This window comes from Pholcus phalangioides, unplaced genomic scaffold (assembly GCF_987345545.1).
Source record: "Pholcus phalangioides strain wild (caught in Gottingen) unplaced genomic scaffold, Ppha-v1.0 ptg000029l_1, whole genome shotgun sequence".
Classification (NCBI taxonomy): domain Eukaryota; kingdom Metazoa; phylum Arthropoda; class Arachnida; order Araneae; family Pholcidae; genus Pholcus; species Pholcus phalangioides.
The window spans coordinates 8,137,396-8,159,223 of record NW_028301619.1 but is presented as its reverse complement, the minus strand read 5'-3'; the positions used below and the strand labels follow the sequence as shown (position 1 = coordinate 8,159,223).

General features: G+C 36.4%; 1 protein-coding gene across 1 annotated transcript in view; it reads right to left on the bottom strand.

Annotated features, from left to right (window-relative positions):
- ebo (exportin ellipsoid body open) overlaps window positions 1–21,828 on the bottom strand; it is a 295,439-nt gene that overhangs the window by 96,126 nt on the left and 177,485 nt on the right. The window contains exons 13-15 of the mRNA XM_089252540.1: window positions 20,117–20,352; window positions 8,116–8,208; window positions 1,828–1,990 (exon numbers count right to left, since the gene is read on the bottom strand). Of these exons, the coding sequence (XP_089108666.1) occupies window positions 1,828–1,990; window positions 8,116–8,208; window positions 20,117–20,352 (492 nt within the window). The remainder of the gene's footprint in view (window positions 1–1,827; window positions 1,991–8,115; window positions 8,209–20,116; window positions 20,353–21,828) is intronic.

Genomic DNA, 21,828 nt, shown 5'->3' with positions numbered 1-21,828 from the left:
GGGAGAAACCCTCAGTCATCTACATCAAGAACTTTTAAAAAAACTGTAAACTGAGTTTTGACTCTTTCAACTTAGGCCAACCTTTTTGACATTTGCATTATCATTTGTTAATGTGAAGAGTGAAAAAAATTAAGCGTAAATAATTTTTTTTAACTTAAACTCTTACGCTTTAGGGGCCATTCAAGTATAATGTAAGCAAATTTGTAGCCATTTTTGACCCCCCCCCCTTGTCAGCAAAATTTCGTCATCAGCTCTGCCCCTCTGAATCCTAACGCATATTGGTGGGATCAGAGACGTAACGGGGGAGGGGGGAGTCGCTCGTGCTCCCTTCCCATGATCAAAACTTAATTTTTTTTAATGCAAAAAAATAATTTTTTTTAAATTGAAATTTCGGAAGAAATCACCTTTATATGTTGTTATAATCAATTTCTGTTAATTTCAATGTTATTTGAAGGCTATGTGAACGCAAAATTTATCTTTAATAAATTCATTGGGACCCACCCTCCAAACCATACAATGATAAATCGCATAAAGGCCCTTGGTCCGCAGACCAAATATAGCCCCGGGGGGTTATCTGATGCGGCCTGCCCTCCTCAAACCTAATTTTGTAAAAAAAATGAACTAAGCGGCACATCTACAGATCGCTTAAGTGTCCCGTGCAATTCCAGAACATTTAAGCGGCCTGTGGCACATTTTCAGATGTGAACAATGATCACATCAACACTTAAATGACTTAATGATCACTTAAATGACCTGGGACACAGTTCCAGAACACTTAAGCGATCCGTGACACATTTAGAGATCCCTTGAGTGACATGTGACGTAGTTTTAGAGCACTTAAGTGGCCCCCAGTGCGGTTCTACATCACTCATATTACCAGCGGCACATTCTCAGATTTAAGTGATCCACGGCATATAATTATGGATCACTTGAGTGATGTGTGGCACAGTTCCAGATCACTTAAGCGGCCCAGACACATTTCCAGATCACTTGGATCCGCGAAAATTTTAGAGTGGCTCACTAAAGTGGCTCTGTAGGGCACTTATTAATGGGGGAGGGGATGTTACTTTAAGTGCCTACAAACTATAGAAAGGCTTTCTCGTTTTTGGTGCACAGAGTAAGATGCTGTTAAAAATATTTCATATTTTCATGAAGGGTGGTTGACGAAGTAAGCAAAATCCAAACCCCCTCCAGCCCTATCGATGATGACGTAATACTTGAACGCCCCTTATGTTTATAGTGTTTCATATTCCGTATAGATGGCACATCCAACTCACGCTTCTTGTGTGCAATTTGTTTGTATACGTTTATTTAAATTGTACCACTGCTTTGTAAACACATGGACCCCCTTCTTGTTATGCTGCTTTCTCAATATATAATAATAAATTGTTAAGTTTTTAATGTGTTTTATCTTTTCACTACAAGCATAGGATTATTTTAATGTTATGTTTATTTAAAAAGTTTGTAGTTTGTGCCCCCACACAATTTTTTCATGGAATTCCTTTCATCCCTTTTTCATTCGGTAAATCTTTTACAACAGTGTTTTAGTTAATAACATTAAATAAAATTTGTATTTATATCTAAATTCTCAAGAAGGGGGTCTTGGTTACACAATATTGAATTAATAAATTATTTTTCAAGGGAACGCAAAACCCTCATTTCTCATTCAATTGACTTAGTCAGCAGATTTATGAGAAAAATTTATTTTATAAAATTCATACACGAGAACTGTTTTTTTTCCTGTGTGGAAATAACCAAGGTTATTAATCAGGTAATTATAATATTCTGGTTCATAATACTTTTATTAATTTAACAAGAATATCTTACCTGTCCTTTAATATTACTAGTGATGGCCAACTTAATTGAAGACATAATAGATTCTAATTTTCCCTCAAATGGCTCTGCTAAATTAGTAAAGGCCTTCGTTTCTCCAATATAGACAGCCAACCACTCGCAAAATGCTTTCAGAGTTGAATTGATTTGTGCATGCCTATAGAAACAAATAGATTATTTAAACAAATACAAAGCAATAGCCAAAACTGGAAAAGAAGAAGTAGCTGGACAAAAAAGAAAGAAAATAACCGAAATAAATAGACGAAATATTAGAAAAACAGCCCTCAAAAATAGTTGTCATAGCATAAATACAGCAACCCAATAGAAATAAACAAGAACTAAAATACACAGCCCATAAAAATTAGACAAACTTAAACACAGTGCTTGAAATTTAAAATAAACAAAATATATGTTTTTCCAACCTTTTTTACACCCTTTTCAGTATATAATTTCTGTGGCGAAGCCCTTTTTCGTACTAAGTTTTTATGGCAGAACCTTGTAAGCATCTCTTATTTACTTATTTATCACATTTACTGATTCATTTTATTTTCCTTGAGCCGCTGTGGAGCCCTTGAGGCTCTGCGGAGCACCGGTTGAAAACTGCTGGCTTATGTTATTGTAAATCTATCCAAAAATGCCTGAATAATGAACTCAATTTTCAGCACAACTTCATTTAGAAAATTCGGCCTGAATTAAAAAAATAAAACTCTATATAATTCATGAAACCATAAGGGTTAGGATATCATGTGTAAATTTTTGAAAAATATTCATCAAAAAGATGCTAAAGGATTGGGGCATCACTCAGTATACTGTCTAATATAGCGGTAGATTGAGACATCATTTCGGCGCATCTGTCGCACCAGTAAAACTGTCAGGAAAACTCCCAATGGTGTTCCCCTGTTTTTCCACCACAGGGAGTATGCAAATTTTTGGCTAGGTTCCATGGAGTGATGTCGACTAATGGACTATTGATGATTTCTAATGCCAACCAGTTTGCGACATAGGAAGAAAAACATCAATATTAGCGATTTGGTAAAAAATTATGTATAATCGTATTAACTTGCTAAAATCATACTAATACAAATACAACGCCACAACAGGCAAAATGCCCAATAAGGTGGCTGAGGAAAAGATGCCCATAACAAATATTGATGTCATATATTTCAAAAATATAGCAACCCAATTAAAACTGCAATTAACAAAAATTATAAACAATATATACACATGATAAAATCTTATACCATACCCATAAAGAATACTTATGGTTGTCTTATTCTAAGTATGGATAGCATCTCGATTTACCCCAACATGTTTATCGTATTTCTTTTTAAACGTGTCATTTGAGTACAACTAGATACGATAAAATCATAACAGTTGGCAGGTATGAAGATTCAGTAATGGCTACAAGGTCAAGGTCAGCTATCCTAGTTTCTAAAAAATCTTTCTCATTATCCATGCTCCTCACACTTATTAGCACACTTTTTAATTTGCCCTGTGGTTTAGTGTCAATCGAGAAGCCATCCAAGGCAGAGGTGATAATTCCCCATCAATACTGTTAATATTATCATTAACTAACCCACATTCTTGTCTACGTGGTCTGAGTAAAAAGCTTTACCTAAGCTTATTATAAACCTCCCAGACCCCCCTCCTATTCAGGTGAATCCCATCCCAAAGAAGCCACCTGTTGGTGAATGTGGAAAGCTCCGAGAACGTGACCCCAAGTGAGGAGCAAATTTCATACAGGCCTAAACTGAAGTGATGGATCCTACTAATATACCCCCTACTACCCTTTAGTATTACTGGAATCACTGCCACATCTGAACCCCCCTCTCAAGCGGATAATAGTAAATCCTGGTGTTACTACTCTGACAGAGGCTCACTAATATTCTATCCTACCTGATTCATTCCCCACAGGATGAACCGCCCAGGGAGCTTTCGGCAATGAAAAACGTCTCAAACTTCACTAATCCTCCCCCAAGGATGAGACAAAAGCACTCGAAACCCCAATATTCCTGTGCACATCCTTTCCCCCCCCCCCAGATCCCTAACCATAGAATCACCTATAACTACACCCCATCACTATCCCCCTCTACCTCATCATCACAAATAACCACCCATCCCTGAACTGTTGTAGTTTGTGAAAATCACTTCTTCGATGACAGGTGGCTTCGTTATACCCCAACTCTCCCCCGTAACATTATGACCTTGAGCTGCAATCTTGCCCTCTCCTAACAACCCTTACACTTTAAACTATTGGCTATTATCCCCCAGTCCAGGAGAATGGGACAATTTTTTTAAAATCGGTGCTTCTGAAAAATATTTCTTTTACTTTTGATCAAATTAATTTGATGAAATTAGAATTCTATATATTAAAATTGGCACAAAGTCCTAAAAAATAAGATGAATGACTCAAAATTTGAAGGTATAAAAAAATTGGGTGTGTATATAAACTGAAGAGCCAAAAAAACTGGTACAGGCTATGAAAATAAAGAGATATGGAACCAATCAGAGTACGGCGCTGCGCCTTGCCTTATCCAAACACCCCTTACAACTGAAAGTATCAGCTACTATCCCCCACATCAGGGAAACCTCCTGTTGCAAGCTCTGCACAACACTAGTCAAAGCCTACTAACGCTACTGCTAAAAACTAGTTGTTACTTAAAAAATAAAAAAATGAGAAACGTTAACAGGAAATTAAAATAATGTAAAATACATTACAATGTGAAATATACTTAAATTGTACAAAAAAATTTAAGTAAAATAAAATGCCCTGCACTAAATCACGAAGAAAATATAACCTGAAGAGCCAAAAAAACTGGTACAGGCATGCATATGCAAATAAAGAGACATGGAACCAATCAGAGTACGGCGCTGCGGTCGGCAACGCCTATATAACACAACAAGTGTCTGGCATAGTTGTTAGATCGGTTACTGCTGCTACAATGGCAGGTTATCGAGATTTAAGTGAGTTTGAACGTGGTGTTATAGTCGCCGCACGATAGATGGGACATGTGAAATTTGGATTTTCACGTATGACTATTTCACGAGTGTACCGTGAATATCGGGAATCCGGTAATAAATTAAATCTACGACATCGCTGCGGCCGGAAAAAGATCATGCAAGAACAGGACCAACGACGACTGACGAGAATCATTAAACGTGACAGACGTGCAACCCTTCCGCAAATTGCTGCAGATTTCAATGCTGGGCCATCAACAAGTGTCAGCATGCGAACCATTCAACGAAACATCATCGATATGGGCTTTCGGAGCCGAAGGCCCACTCGTGTACCCTTGATGACTGCACGACACAAAGCTTTACGCCTCGCCTGGGCCAGACAACACAGACATTGGACTGTTGAAGACTGGAAACACGTTGCCTGGTCTGACGAGTCTCGGTTCCAATTGCTTCAAGCTGATAGACGTGTACGGAGACAACCTCATGAATCCATGGACCCTAAATGTCAACAGGGGACTGTTCAAGCTGGTGGAGGCTCTGTAATGGTATGATGGTATGGGGCGTGTGCAGTTGGCGTGATATGGGACCCCTGATACGTCTAGATACGACTCTGACAGGTGACAGGTACGTAAGCATCCTGTCTGATCACCTGCGCCCATTCATGTCCATTGTGCATTCCGACAGACTTGGACAATTTCAGCAGGACAATGCGACACCCCACATGTCCAGAATTGCTACAAAGTGGCTCCAGGAACAGTCTTCTGACTTTAGACACTTCCGCTGGCCACCTAAATCCCCAGACATGAACATTATTGAACATATCTGGGATGCCTTGCAACGTGCTGTTCAGAAGAGATCTCCACCCCCTCTTACTCCTACGGATTTATGGACAGCCCTGCAGGATTCATGGTGTTAATTACCTCCAGCACTACTTCAGACATTAGTCGAGTCTATGCCACGTCATGTTGCGGCACTTCTGCGGACTCGCTGGGGCCCTACATGATATTAGGCAGGTGTACCAGTTTTTTTGGCTCTTCAGAATATCCTTTTCTTCTGGAACATCTCTCAAAAACCCAAGGTTGTGCTCAGTTCTATTATATCTGAAGATGCATTAAACTCTTGACTACACAAAGCTAACAGTACCACTTTAGAATGTGAAAACACTTCATTAACATTAATCAGTTAAGCTAATTTCAATGAAATTTTTAATGCATTTTAAAATTTTAAAGACAAATGAACTCTTTTCTTCTTCCACTGGTTTTCTTACCATTGGAAGCCTTCTTTAAAGCATTGTGGTCTGAAACCATAAACACATAAAACCAAACAAACAAAATTAATCTTTGAATTAAAACCGGACAAGGTTTCTTTTTGAATGATATATAGGGAAAGCCAACTTATTTCTGTTCAAGGGCCAACAAAATGGTTGACCGCAACTATCGTGTAAGCCACACTAATGGAATGACCCGGAAAACTCAGATTTGTATACGCCAGTAATATGGTGCATGTAGGTATATACAAGTTGGTTTTCTGCGGTTCCTAACTTCGAGACGCAAATGCGAGCCGATCTCCCTGTTAAAAAGTCTCACCGCAGAGAGCAACAGGCCTACAACGTTATATTTATTCATTCATTACACTTTACGCTCTATGAGTTGAGGAAAAAAACTTTTAGTTTAAAAAATTGATTGCAGATGGCAGCACTACACAGAACAAGCATTACACAGAAACAAACTTCACGGAAGGTTCACTATACATACACCCACATTGCAACATGTACCAATTCGTTAGAGGTTCCGCAGAGGAATATGAACGAGGTGCATGTCTGGTTTAGTATGTATAGTGTATAAGTAATATGGTGAAACATAAGCAATTTTTTTTTGGTGGCTTTGTATTCTGCCAATTCTTCATAAACCGACACATATTCATAGTTCATCTGCCTGCGTTCCCAGCTAGATGCAATGCATCGAAAACTAGTTTCTTCTGCAAATTATTCCATCCAATAAATTCATAATTTGAATTTTACAGACAGCAGATTTTTCCACACACAAATTTTCCTTTAATTATTTTTTCCGTTTGAGCTGGGTTTTCTGAAGAGCAAGGTTTCCAAGCTGCATGTGGTGCAGAAAACTTACTTTTAGGTATGGCTTCATCCCAGATTTTGTACCACATGTGGCCGAGCTCGCTTGCTCATAGATGCTAGAGGAATTTATTCATCCACTGGCAGAATTCAAGAAGTTATCGGGATAAAAATAGTGTCGAAAGGCGGTAGTGTGCATATTGACCATCCACTCTGAGGTTGTCCAGAATGAGTAAATATGTTGTAGTTGCGACATAAAATGAAACAGACATGCATGAACCAGGCAGACAATCTTCAAATGCGTAAAGATTCACACGTGTACCATTATCCGGTGCTCCTGTATGTTCACGAAATCACATGGAACTAGATTTGCAATAATGCATTCCTATTAATTGAACTACCTTTCTTAATCAGAATACTGGTACTTCAGCTTGTGGGAAGTCAGGTGCAATGCAAAATGCCACGAACCTGCTATGTCAAAATTTATATATGAATGTTTCTCTGTTTTGGTACAAATAATTATCATGTCCAGGCACGAAACTTCCTTGATCAACAGCACAATATAAACATTATTCTAGAATATAACACATTTTTGTCCTTTGGCAATTATTAGAGGCTACGTAGATTAATAGACAAATGTGTGCAAGGTGCCATTGTGAGTTGATATACACTTCAGGAAAGTTTTGTAGTTACAGTGAACAGAACACTAAATATGCATTTAGCTTCTGCCATAAATACAGAGGCAAAGCCACAGCAAGCAACTTGTTCAACAAGGTGGAAGAAAAAAAATGTCTATTACAAACTTTATGAGCAATTTATGAGTTAAAAAAAAACAGTATGATGTGAATATAAAAAATTATTTTCATCATTGGAAATAATGAATTTGGAAATGAAATCACTGTCACTGGAAATAATGAAGTTCTGTTAACCACAAAGTCTGCTGTTGGATGAATAGCTCAAATATTGAAGAAAAATTAAATTTTAATACACAGTATATTTTTACTCTTAGGGCAAGAGAATTTATCATGTCCTAACAAAGCCACCCTTCTCTGCTGATCATACAACTTTGCATTGTCTCATCATAATCTTTTAGTCTGTCTCTCTTCAAACAAGTTAGTAGTATGATGTCTATTAGTTTCACATTCACAATAATAGCATGATTTTTTACTTGACACTTTTTTGGCCCTCCACAATTTTTTTGCTTATGCATACAAAACATTAGACTTATTCTAGGTGAAAGAACCACTTACACTTCTATGAAATCATTCTTCAAAACCTGAGGAGCAACAGTATTTATGTCATAGAATCTATACTCATTGCTGAACTTGGATGTTTCACATACTCTGAAAATGAAAATATAAGAATCATTTAAAAGGATGGGATATATAAATTAGAAACTAATTTCAATGTCTGAAACACAAATTTACGCATTCACCTAAATCAGAAGTCTACTTTTCTTAAAAACAGAATGCCTGTGAATACTGAGCAGCCAATCATTTTATGTAGGCCTGATTACACTGACTAACAGTTTGAAGCCAATTTGAAATAGCTGGATGAACATTTACATGTTGTAGGTATGATTCGACACAAGATTATAGCTATCTTATTAGAATGCTATCATATCTTATTAGAATGCAATCATATCTTATTGGAATGCAATCATATCTTATTAGAATGCAATCATATCTTATAGTATTTAACTCTTTAAGCAGCATAGCTGAAATCACTATAAAATCCTTTAAAATATGCCATATCTTTTCAAATTAAGTAGGCTTCAAAAGCGTAAACAAACCTATGCCCAATAATACTCAGAAGTCACAAATGAAAAAGGCAAATACACAGAAATATACAAAATTCCTAATGCTTTTTTGACACACTATGGGTGCTGTCTTCAGATCCCACGTAGAATGATTACCAAATCTTGACTCCCAGTTGCTCAGCAGAAAAATATGTACATCTGTACAAGTCAAACATCATGTTCAGAATGAAACTGAGAGCCTACATGTAATTCTAATGCACCATTCTGATTGGTTGCTTGCAAAATGTAGCCATATGATTGAACTATTAGAATTTTCTTAAAATTCCAGGTCGTAATGAACCTAAGCCATAGCATTGCGATGAGTAGTGTTTATTTATTATTGTTTACTCATATATTTTTAAAGGCCAAACTGTATGTGGCTGCAAAGAAATTTAAATCTGTGGACAATCACTACATGGAATGTAATATATGTTCTGTTTTTTACTCCCTTGCCCTCTAGGTTACATAGGATAGGCAAGACCCATAAAAACAAGATTAAATGAGTAAGCTCATTGTGTTAAGAATCAAGAATGAGAGAAATCAACTATCACCTCTCACTGCTGGTAATAGGGTGACAGATTCAAATTTTATGAAGCAAGAGTTTTTCACAAAGTCCACACCTGATTTAGAATCTCTATGAAGGCATATATATTCGAACCTTCAAAAGTAAACATTAATAAATCATCACAGTACCATGGCTTAGGTTCATCACAAGTAAGAATTTTGAAATTCAAATGACCAATTAAGTAGCTCCATTTCCCAAGCAATGAAATGGAGACAATCAGAACATTGCATTAAGCTTACATGCAAGCTTTCAGCTTCATTCTGACCACAACATTTGACTTGTACCAGCATATATTTTTTCTGCTGAAGCAACCAGGAATTCAGATTTGGTAATCAACCTAAGTGGGATCCCTGGCAGCATGATAGTGGTTATATTTTTCCTCTGATGATAGCACTCATAGTGTGATGAAAATGCATTAGGAATTTTGTATTTTTTTGTGTTGCTTTTTGCATTAGTGACTTCTGAGTATGCAGACTTTCTTCCAATTTTTAGCAGGTGCAAAGTAAGAGGGTATAGGAAAAAGTGTTTCATTGAAGAATCAATTTTACAAAATATCTGAGCTTGCCAATGCTATAATGGACATCCATATTTTTTTTATGGGCAAAATTTTTCAGCCACCTCATTGGGTAATTTGCCTGTTGTTATGCTTGTATTTGTATAAGAAGCCTTTAAAGAGGCAAGATATCTCATCAGTGCTGTTTAAAGGGTCAAGTTCATAATTTTAAAATTTCACACTTTATACCAACTAATTACTTGATGAATTTTCTTTTTTCAATACAGTGCAAGGGGTGTTTTGTCCCCCATGAGTGCCTTAACTTGAATGTAATATTACAAGAAAACATATTTCCTAAAATGCTTGATCTTGCAGGTAAATATTCAACTAATAAGTATGAAATATATGAGAAAAAATTCATTCAAAACACAAAAGCTTGGATACTTTGATTAAGATGAGGTCGACAGTATTATCAGAATGTATTGGACATAATTTTTCTTGTCAGGAAAAATTACTTTCATATTGCATTGTACAATAGTAATTGATTTCAACATATAAACTCCATCATTTTACACAGGAAAGCATATTACCCTCCATCATTCAACACGCCATAAATTCAAAACATGGCATTTTGAATGATAAGAATACAGTCAACCCTCGGTATTTGTGGTTTTCGTATTTGCAGTCTCTTTCCCTAGTTTGCTGGAAAACATTGTTGCAGTGATAATTCTGCAATCCGAATGAAATAAAAGTTGTGTGTGTTAAGTAATGTTATATATATAAACCCTTTTCTCTAAAAATCTTTCTAGTGCTTATGGAAGTTTTTGTAAAAGATTATTATATAAATGTTTCTGAAAGCGAAAAACTTGCAAGAAAAATTTGAAATATTCACATAGGTTAGCTTCATTGCTGCGGTTTCCATTATTATGGCATCCATGAACACAGTCAGATATATCAAGGGGGGAAAAGTTTAAAATTTGATCAGCCATTTCTATAGCTACACCTGCTACTATATAGCTAGGGATCTACATGCCTCTTACGTACAAAGTGCTATTTTGCTGTGGGCATGATAAAAAAGATATACAAATTATGCAATACATAATGTGTATATTGTAATCATCATTAAATATACAAAACTGTGAGCATTGGGGAAAAGAATAAGCCACATCTTCCAGTATTTTCTCAGAACAAAAAAGCTTGGATTACGAAAACACTTCTGAATTGATTTAAACAGTATTTCATTCCGTCAAAAGGCATCTTGACAGTAAAGATATGCTATTTAAAGTTCTTTGCATACTAGATAACACTCCTTAAAACTATGGCACCCAAGTCCCCTATATGCCTCCTAGCTCAACAACTAGTATTTAGCTGCTTGATCAAGGTTTATGTGAACATTTATGGCTCATTTTATAAATTAAACATTATTCAATGATGATTGTGCAAGCTTATCATTAGAAGATGCAAATGAAAGAGACGTCTTAAAGTCATTTATGAATTTCATAGATGCCATTTTTTTCTAGTGTCATTCTCTAGAGCCATGGGAGCCATAAAGATGGGAACAGTCATCTCATGCTCAAAGAACATGCCGAGGATTATGAAAGACATCGAGCTGAGTGCTCCTGAAAATAAAGCGATATCCCATGAAGATGATCAAGATTGAGAATTGGAAGAAAAGTTCATTACGAGACATAGTGCAAGGGCTTCATAAGTTCACAATGACGATGGATTGTTTCCATGGGATGAATCCTTTATGGTATGCTTTTCACATGTAGAAAAATTGGTAGAAGAAGCCCTGCTAACATACTCTAACAAATTAACAAAAAAAGGGGAGCAACAAAAATCCTACTGTTCTTTCCAGAAACCATTGCATAGAATCACTGGATGCCCCCTTCTACTTTTGGAAGTAGCTAGAACAAAGCAGATATAAACAAGATGCCTGAAAAGTGAATGTAAATGGTTTGGGTTATTCACAGATTTTCAGTCGAGGAGATATGATCAAAGTGTTCAAAATTTTCAATGGGATGGATAGGATGGACCATGAACTTTTAGTACACCGCCAATCGACTGCTTTTACAAGGGGACACCAGTATCGATTGGTGAGGGACAATGCAAGGTTATGGTGTCGCAGGGAATTTTTCTCCAATAGGGTTGTTAATAAATGGAATAGCTTACCCCCGGAGGTAGTAAATTGTAACACAATTGACACGTTTAAAAAGAAATACGATAAACATGTTGGGGTAAATCGAGAAGCTATCCATTCTTAGAATAAGACAACCATAAGTAATCTTTATGGGCATCGTATAATATTTTATCATGTGTATATATTGTTTGTAATTTGTGTTAATTGCATTTTTAATTGGGTTGCTGTATTTTTGAAACATATGACAACCATATTTTTATGGGCATCTTTTTATCAGCCACCTCGTTGGGCATTTTGCCTGTTGTGGCGTTGTATTTGTATTTGTATTTGTATTTATTTGTGGTCACCCCGGAACGTAACCCCTGCAAATACGAGGAATGACTGTATAACTTCCAAGAATATTTTTAATGTCTAAAAGTCAGGTATAACTGTAAATATTTATTGATTTTGCAATGCACACTTAATGGAACAAAATAACTTTCATCAAAAAATTTTCATCTTTTTAAAAACGATCATTTTATGAATTCTTAAGACGTGATTAAGACTGGAACCTATGAACCTGATCTTGAATAGCTGGACTAAAATAGTTATACTCAGTTACAATTTGAGTACAGAACTAGTAAGTCGAGGGGGATAGCAAATTTTTATTTTATAAAATCCTTTTGACAAAGAATCCTGGACCATATTTCAGCGTGCGCAAGTGGGACCAGTAGCAGTCTAACAGAGATGAAGAAGGCGCCTTGGCTTCACACTTTAGGAGGGTTTTTAGATTTTGTTGATCACCACCAGGAAGTGGATGTTGATGACATTTCCATTTTTTGGCCCTTTTCCACTTTAAGAGCATTTTTTGAAGTGTCGAGGCATCTTTTGGCATTTTTAGGATATTTTTCGCTTTTATGAAAAAAATTTTCAGAGTATAAAAGGCAAAAGAAATTGAATATATGTATGTTAATCACATTGAGTAATATTTATCAATAATATAATTTATAAAACACTTCAAACTGTTTTTTAAGCGATTAAGCTATGACTTAGGTCGTGATAAAAGATGCGGGAACTAGACAGATGAAAATGTCTAATTGTCTATACCTAATTACACTGGTATATGAACTTTTAAAGAATTTCACTGAAGATAAGAAGTCAGTTAAGCCATTCATTGGCAAGAGAAAGCAAAAGAAAAGAAGTGTTGGATTATATTAATGCATGGAAAGGAAATTAAGGAGCCGATCTCCCCGTTCATAAGTCTCGCCACAGAGAGCAACAGTCCTACAACGATAAATCATTCAATCATAACACTTCACTCATAGTTTAAAAAACTGGTGGCAGATGGCAGCACTACACATAACAAGCATGACAGAGAAACAAAAAAAACTTCACGTCAGGTTTTACTATATGTACACGCACATTCCCGCATGTACCGATTCGTTCGGTTCCGCGAGGGGGGGGGGGGTGTAGCAGTAGTAGGTAGGGCCTCCAAAAAATGGCTCGGGGATCCATGATGTTCTTAAGTCAGCCACCTCGTTGGGCAATTTGCCTGTTGTGGCGTTGTATTTGTATTTGATACTTTCAATCAAAAGATTTGATCTATGTTGCAGGAAATGTTTGTTTACACTAAAGCCCCTCTCTCGCAGTCTGCATTTTCATGTGGGCAAGACATAATAAGGCTTTGACAAGCACAAGCAAAATTTTGAACTTTGCACTTCCAAGTTTTTCAGATCAAATATAGATCCCCAATACTTATCTATAACCTTTGATAACTCACATGTATATCTTCACACTGCAGAGAAATCCATTCATCCAAGAGAACAGGGGTATCTGAAGGACAAACTTGTGGTAGCTTTGAAACAATATACTTAATACATGTTAATGGAGAGTTTTCCAGTCGCAAAAATGGGATGCAAACACTTCATTTTTTCCAGCATGGGATTCTCAAAACGTAAAACTTTGAGCAAGTGCTTGATCGTTTAACACCTGATAGAAATTTTTTGTTGAGAACATTCTCCCAACTCAGCAAGATTAGATTCCATTTCAGCACCAACAACCAAATTTTTCCTGCAGTTCTCACTGCTATAGCTAAATTCTGAAGCTCAGCAATTCTAACATTCTGAATATGTTCAGATTTCAAGAAATGTGCCATAATTTTTCTAACAAGAGCTCCTAGCTCATCATACAAAATGTGTACGAGGGGCTCCTCTTTTCCAAATGTCAGAAAGCCATTCAAAAGTTCTGATGCTTCTTTCAGAAACAAAGCTTTCACCAAAACACTTTTATCTGAAAGGACTTCCTGGATTTGATGCAGTCGAGATGAGTCTGATCTGGACTCCTTACTTCTGAATCAATGCTGAATTATCTCTTTCATTAATTCTGGAATTCTCTTTACGTAATTCTGGAATTCTCTTTACGTAATTCTGGAATTCTCTTTCAATAATTCTGGAATTATAACTTTCATTTTTTTTGGAACTGAAATTCTCTCATTAAAACTAGAATTTTTCTTTCATTAATTCCAAAATTCTTTCATTTTAATGCTGTAATTATCATTCATTAAAACTAGAATTTCTCTTTCATCAATGCTGAATTATCTCTCTCATTAATTCTGGAATTATCACTTTTATGATTTTGGAATTATCACTTTTATGATATTTGAATTATCACTTTTATGATTTTGGAATTATCACTTTCATTAATACTGAAATTATCTTTCATTAATTCCGGAATTATCTTTCATTAATTCCGGAATTATCTATCATTAATGCTGTAATTATCACTTTCATTTATTTTGGGACTGAAATTACCTATTTCATTAATTCTAGAAATTTTCTTTCATTAATTTTGGAATTATCTCATCGATGCTGAAATTATTTCTTTCATTTATTGTTTTAAACTCCTATTTATGCCATAAGAAAATAACGTGGGATTGTGTGTGTTTTCACCGAGTCACGTGATCTTCTGACGAATGATGTAGCAGACGCCGTTCTCAGCACTGCCAAGGCGAAGACCGCTGACGCCATACTCCCTCCAGCTCCATGGTGCAAACATAGTGCGTCCGCATTTCAGATTCCGAAAACCCATGTTGTCTCCGATAGGTTAAAAAACTCGAACTTTTTTTTAGCTCGAAATTCGATTCAGTTTTATTCAGCTGTGTGTTGAAAATGGGTCGAAAGATTTAACAGAAGGTCTAAAATCCCTGGCAGTGAATCGCCACAAAGAAGGATTTACTCAGCAGATGATCGCCTTGAAAGCAAAGTGCTCTCAAGCAAGTGAGAGTAAACTTTTAAGAAATCATTCAAATAATAGCAATTTTCAGAGATAGCAAATAGTGTTCGTAAGCCTATTATTACTGTGAGGCAGGTCACACTCTTAAATAGTCACACTCTTTTATAGTCAGGTTCATACATAAAAACTGGAAAGGACTTGACGTAGATGTGTCATCCTAGACCACACTGAGACGACTCAGTCATCATGGATAGGTCAAGGTCAGTGTGCCCAAGAGGAAGTCACTCCTTACACACAAACAAATGAATGCTAGAGTATGATGGTGCAAACAAATACAGTTATGGGTTGACCAATTATGGGGTCACTGGAATAGGGTTCTTTTCAGTGGTGAATCATCATTTTGTGTGTCCCACGGTGATCAAGGTGTCCGTGTTTGGCGTCTCGACAATGGAGCATTCATTAAGCAGTGCATGAAACTGTCAGCGGAATTTGCTACTTCCATTATGATATGGGGTTGTATGAGTGCTGAGGGCCCAGGAGGCTTTGTATTTTGACCGAAAGAGTAAATTCCTATGTATATCAAGAGATTCTAGAATACTGCATAATACCATCGGCTGAAGATTTATTAGATGTTGATTTCATCTTCTAACAAGACTATGCATCTTCTCACACTTCAAAATCGATCACTGCTTGGCTCAAAGAAAAAACAAATCTAATTGCTTCTCCTTGCCCGTCAAATTCACCAGATTTGAGTCCCATGGAGAATTTATAAGGTCTCATAAAGAAACCCCTGCAAAAGTTTGTTCCAAAAGGCAAAAATGAAAGTTTAATGAGTTTGAAAACCATGTGGGCAAGTTTTGTTTGCAAAATCATTTGTGAGAAGTTATTAAAGCTAAGGGAGATGCCACAAAATATTCAGCATTTAATTGAATTCATTTTGAGTGACTTTTCATATGTTTTGTAACATTATTATAATTTTTTTAATCAAGTTAAAAATTGTAATTTTACTCATTTGTAATTCTTCTGAAATGCCAATTTTTTCTAAATTAAGTTTGTTTCTATTTATGTTACATTTTTCTGCAAAGTATGCAGAATCAGTCGACATAGTTTGGAAATTGTGGACATTTTCATTCCGGTTAAATAAAATCAATTTGTAAATCATATAATGAATTTGTCACGTAATTCTAATTTTTTGAATTGGAGTTGTATATTTAAGCTCATCTCCAATGTTCGTTCTTCTGAGAGCATCTAATAACATCAATATTTGGCACCATCTGATCACTGAATGTGTTAATGAAGTTCCCACTGTTACTACTTTTTTTGTAAGGCACAAAAGGGTAGGGCAGCCATAGGTAAATTTTATTGCTTAACAAATTGCTTAATTTTTTGCAGTTGTATAAATGCTTATAAGTGCATTTTCTGGTGGTACCAATGAAGATTTAGAAAAGATAACAGAAACATTTGGTGGTATATGCGATGCTGCTACTGCCTCTCAATACGATAACAATAAATATAACAAAATTTTTATTTTTTAGCTACAGAGCATCATTGTACCAGGATCTCACTGTATTTAAATTTTCTTTCAGAACTATACAAATACAAATACAACGCCACAACAGGCAAATTGCCCAACGAGGTGGCTGACTTAAGAACATCATGGATCCCCGAGCCCCTACCTACTACTGCTACACCCCACATGCACCCCCCCCCCCGCGGAACCCCCCAACGAATCGGTAAATGTGGGAATGTGCGTGTACGTGTAGTGCAACCTGACGTATAGTTTGTTTCTGTGTAATGCTTGTTATGTGTAGTGCTGTCATCTGTCCCCAGTTTTACTAACTATGAGTGAAGTGTTATGGTTGAATGATTTACCGTTGTAGGACTGTTGCTCTCTGTGGCGAGACTTTTTAACGGGGAGATCGGCTCGCATTTGCGCCTTGAAGTTGGGAACCACAGAAAACCAACTTCAGCCGACCACCACTGTGGGGTTCGAACCTGGATCCTCGCATCACGAGTCCGGCACTATAACCACTCAACCACCACAGCGGCCTACTACTTATCGATTGTTGGAAAAATCTAATATAGCATCAATTTTTTTTTTCCAAATCAAATTTATTGTTACACACTATCTACCAATAAGTATTTGGACACCTATGCAAATGACGATATCTGCGGTCCTGAGATACGTCACGCCCTCCGCCGGTATATATCGTGTAGGAAACAACATCGGCATTAGTCGCATGCAAGATGCCGCGCAGTTTGGAGCTCTCTGATTTCGAGAAAGGTATAATTATAGGGTATCACAAAAATGGCCGATCCTTAAGGGACATATCTAGCGAGCTGAAGTACCTAAAATCGACAGTGGCCTATGTGATTAAGAAGTGGAAAGTGAGCTGTGATTGTCGGAATTTGCCCCGAGTTGGCAGACCAACGAAACTGGGAGATAGAGACCGACGGGTGCTGTCCAGAGAAATTCGGAAGAACCGCACCCAACCGATGGCCCTAATCCGCGAGGAGTTTCAACAGGCGTCCGGGAGTATTGTTTCAATGAATACCCTCCATAAGGAAGCACATCTGATTGGTTTTCATGGTCGTGCTGCTGCCCATAAGCCTTTGATCACAAAGTCCAACCACGTTGCTCGGTTAATGTGGTGCAAAGCACATCGAAATTGGACCGTAGATCAGTGGAAACAGGTTCTTTGGAGCGACGAATCAAGGTTCACCCTCTACCGTTCGGATGGCAGGGTCTGGCGTCTGCCTGGAGAACATCTCCTGCCAGAATGCATTGTGTCAACAGTCAAGTTCGGCGGAGGTGGAATTATGGTCTGGGGGTGTTTCTCCTGGTATGGACTGGGACCCTTGGTCCCCATTCATGGTAAGCTCAACACCGATGCCTACTGCACTATTTTGGATGACAATGTGCTTCCTACGTTGTGGCAGTTTTACGGGGTGGACCCCTGTTACTTCCACGACGACAATGCCAGCTGTCATACTGCGAGGTTAACCAAGGCTTGGTATGGTGCCAATGGGGTTCATCGAATGGACTGGCCTGCCCAGAGCTGAACCCTATCGAGAACCTCTGGGACGAGTTGGATCGCCGAATTAAGGGGTGCCCTACCTGTCCAAAATCGGTGAAGGAACTGACATGTCTTCTCCAAGCGGAGTGGAAGAAAATACCACTAGCCGTCACACAAGGACTTGTGGAAAGTATGCCCCGGAGGGTTCACGCTGTAATTGCCTCTCGTGGAGGCTCTACCAACTATTGATTTTGAATAAAGTTAGTTTTTCTTTTCTATCACAGGTGTCCAAATACTTATTGGTAGATAGTGTATAACAGTACAACAAAAAAAAGAGAAATTTACCAAGGAGTCAATCAAAAAATGACCTATTCTGGTAAATGCTAGTAAAAATTAATATGGAAAACAGAATAGTGTCAACTAAAAAAATCAAAATTATTCAAATTAAAATAAAAATTCATGGCAACAGAGGAGTGCAATTTAAAAACAGTTCTACATGCTGCAACACTTTTATTCACTCTATTTCTTCGATAATGCTTTGCAAAGGCATCTGTGCCATCATTGATGTATTTTGAATTATTTTCAGAAAGACCCTTTGACGGGGAAAAAAAATTTGAGTTTAAACTCTTATTTTCATAGGAAAAAATAAAAATGTGCCTTGCAAAATGCTTGGGCTCATCCTCTGAACTCTTCAAGAAAGCCTTACTCCCCAGTGAGAGAAAGCAAACCACTAGCTTTTCAGTTGTGATCACATAATGCTTCACAGACCAGGCAAATATGCTAAGCCTCAGATAGACCAGTGTTTATCTATGAGTCTTTGGCATACATATTTCTTGTATACAAAATATCTTGTTTATATAATAAAAATCTGTTTAAAAATTCTAAAATTTCTGCTCATCTTGTGCAACAAGAGTGGTTAATTAAATAAAAATTTGCCAAAATGTTTTGCTTGTTTTGCAAAACGCATGCAAACCAAGTTACTCTTAATCTGAAGCATAGTTTCCCAAACTTTTTGTTCCATCGCCCCCTTAAAAAACTTTTTCTGCTCATTGCCCCCCCCCCTCAAGCCAAAGAATAGGAACTTATACTAAACCCGCGCAGCTTCCACCTCCCCCTAGACCTTAGCATTGCCCTTCTGGGGGTGATAATGCTCACTTCAGGAAACTCTGATCTAAATTTTTACTGTACAGTATGGAGATGTTTTCTCCAGTTAATTTTAAATATCCTTAATTAGAAAGCTATTTTACAAAAACTGACAAAAACCAAGTAAGGATGCAAAATGTGTTTAATAAAGAATAATTGATGCTGGTTAGTTAGGGATGATTCACAATATATACAGCTAATTACTTTTCAAAAATCACTTACTACCTACAATATAATCTCAATTAACTGAGGGTAATACAAATACAATGGCCACAACAGGCAAAATGTCCAACAAGGTGGCTGAAAAGAAATGCCTACAAAAATATGGATGTCAAAAATATCTAAAGAGTAATTATCTCAAAAAACAATAATGATAAAATATAATACACTGCCCATAAATAAGAATATATGAAAGTATAATAAAAAATAATTGATATTAAGCCTGGTGGTGATATACTAAATGTGCTGTTTCTTATGGAAAATATATGAAAATGTCTGCTAGGTAATGAACAATGACTACAATGGTCTTTGTCTTTTGGGGGCAGCTGGTGTCTTTATTGGATTATAAGACCACCTGTGCGTGTGTGTCCCTAGCAGGTGATAATGATGAAGTCACTACTGTTACTGCTTCTTTGTGAAAAAAAAGTTTGAGCTAATACACCACTACACATAAATGTGTGATGCAATCCTCATCCATGAACTTACTAAACAGAAGGCATCACCACTTGGTTTAAAGTAAACATTTTTGATTTTATTTTTGTTATATGAAAGAAAAAATTTTCTATTTTTGACAGTCAAATATGCACCTTTATTAGAAATATAATATATCTCCCAACCCTGTCCCATCTTACCCAATCATAAATCACTGAAAATTGATAATTTTACCTGTGAAGTAAATCCAAAGTTTCATGTTTCTTTATCTGATAATCTTCAAGCATGCAAACAACCATTCTCCCAATCAATTGAAGTGCGGAAGACAAATCTTTCAGACAACAATGCAACATACGAATATCATTTTCAGCAGTGATAGCCAAAGTCTTAGGCTCCATTGGTGAATCAGGCACATTCAAAAAACTTTCTAAACTTGTATACATTCTCAAATTTGCTTGAAACATTGATGTCTGAAAAATTAATTTGATAATTTTGGAATTGCATTCAAAAAACTATAATAACAATGTGGAAAATAACAGATTAAATCAAGAAGACACTATAATGTGAAAAAAAGTGCTAAGTAACAGCCAGATTTAGCGCCATAACTTATGGTGAATCGTGTTCAATTAAATATATCTATAATCCATAGTAGAGGACCATAGTGTTACGAAACTAATATGGTACCAATTGCACAACAGGTAAAAGTACATGAGAAAAAAGAAAAAGTGCTATTGAGCAATAGTTATCTTTCTTTGAGATCATGTAATGGCAATCATTTTCAATTGTTCATGACTAGTGGGCCTGGATTTCTCCTTTAAATTTCAAATAAATTAATACTACAGTGCATGCCGCTTTATGTGATCGTATTAGGAATCGTGTCTGACAATAACCGATAACTATTTAAATCTGGAAGTGAATACAATGATCATACATCTTGTTTGGTCATGCAGGATATATGAAAACAAGACATTTTTCTTTCCTGCATAACTCGTTGTAAAACATTCAACCATGCCATTTTCTTTTGTACTGAAGCAGGATATTTTTCTTTCAAGCTATAATCCTGTGTTATTATTCAACCATTGTGGGGAGTTAGAATCGAATCGTGTAATGTATATTGCAAATAAAAATAATTTTTTTTACTTTCCATTGATCCCTTAAGAAAGTCTTCTTACACCAGAGTAACTGAGAATCTTGCCAAATGAAAGGAATTGACTAAGAAGTGAAGGAAGGATTTTTCACCTTGTTTATCTCTCACTGTCAAAAGCTTATTACAAAAGCAGCTCTATGTCTACATGTACCATAAAAGCGGCTAATATGGCCTGATTAGAACATTGTGAACTGAGTATGGAAATGCTTGTAAACAATGGAGATACACCTTCTTACCTCCTACATAGCTTTGCAGATTGATAATGATAACTTATAGAGGGAAATAATGTCTAGCACAAATTGAGCTTCAAAATGCACAAGAAAAACTTTGGATGAAAAAAAAACTAATAACACAATTTAAAATGCTGATAACCAAAAACAAATTTTTTCCTATGTTATGACATTGGTCCATTTCATAATTTGCAAAAGTGATAGCAATGCCAGAATGATAACATTACCTCTTATTCCGATAAGCAGCATCTACTGTACAAATAAAATTAAAATATTGCAAACTTTATATCAATAATTACTATATTATTTAAACATTATTTATATGATTAATTAATTTAAATAACAAATTGCTACATGCTAATAGCGTCTCATTTTCAAACTAAAGATGTGGTGGCTCTTCTATATTTACAAGTTAAATTTTGGAAGTCTGCACATTCACCATGTAGGTGAGAAGAAAAAAAAAAGCTACATTATGAGTATACCTGTTAAGGGTGGCTTTTGCTTTCTATTTCCTGATTTTTATGCACATATTTCATTCTCTGGGACTGTATTGTGCGAAGGAATAAGCT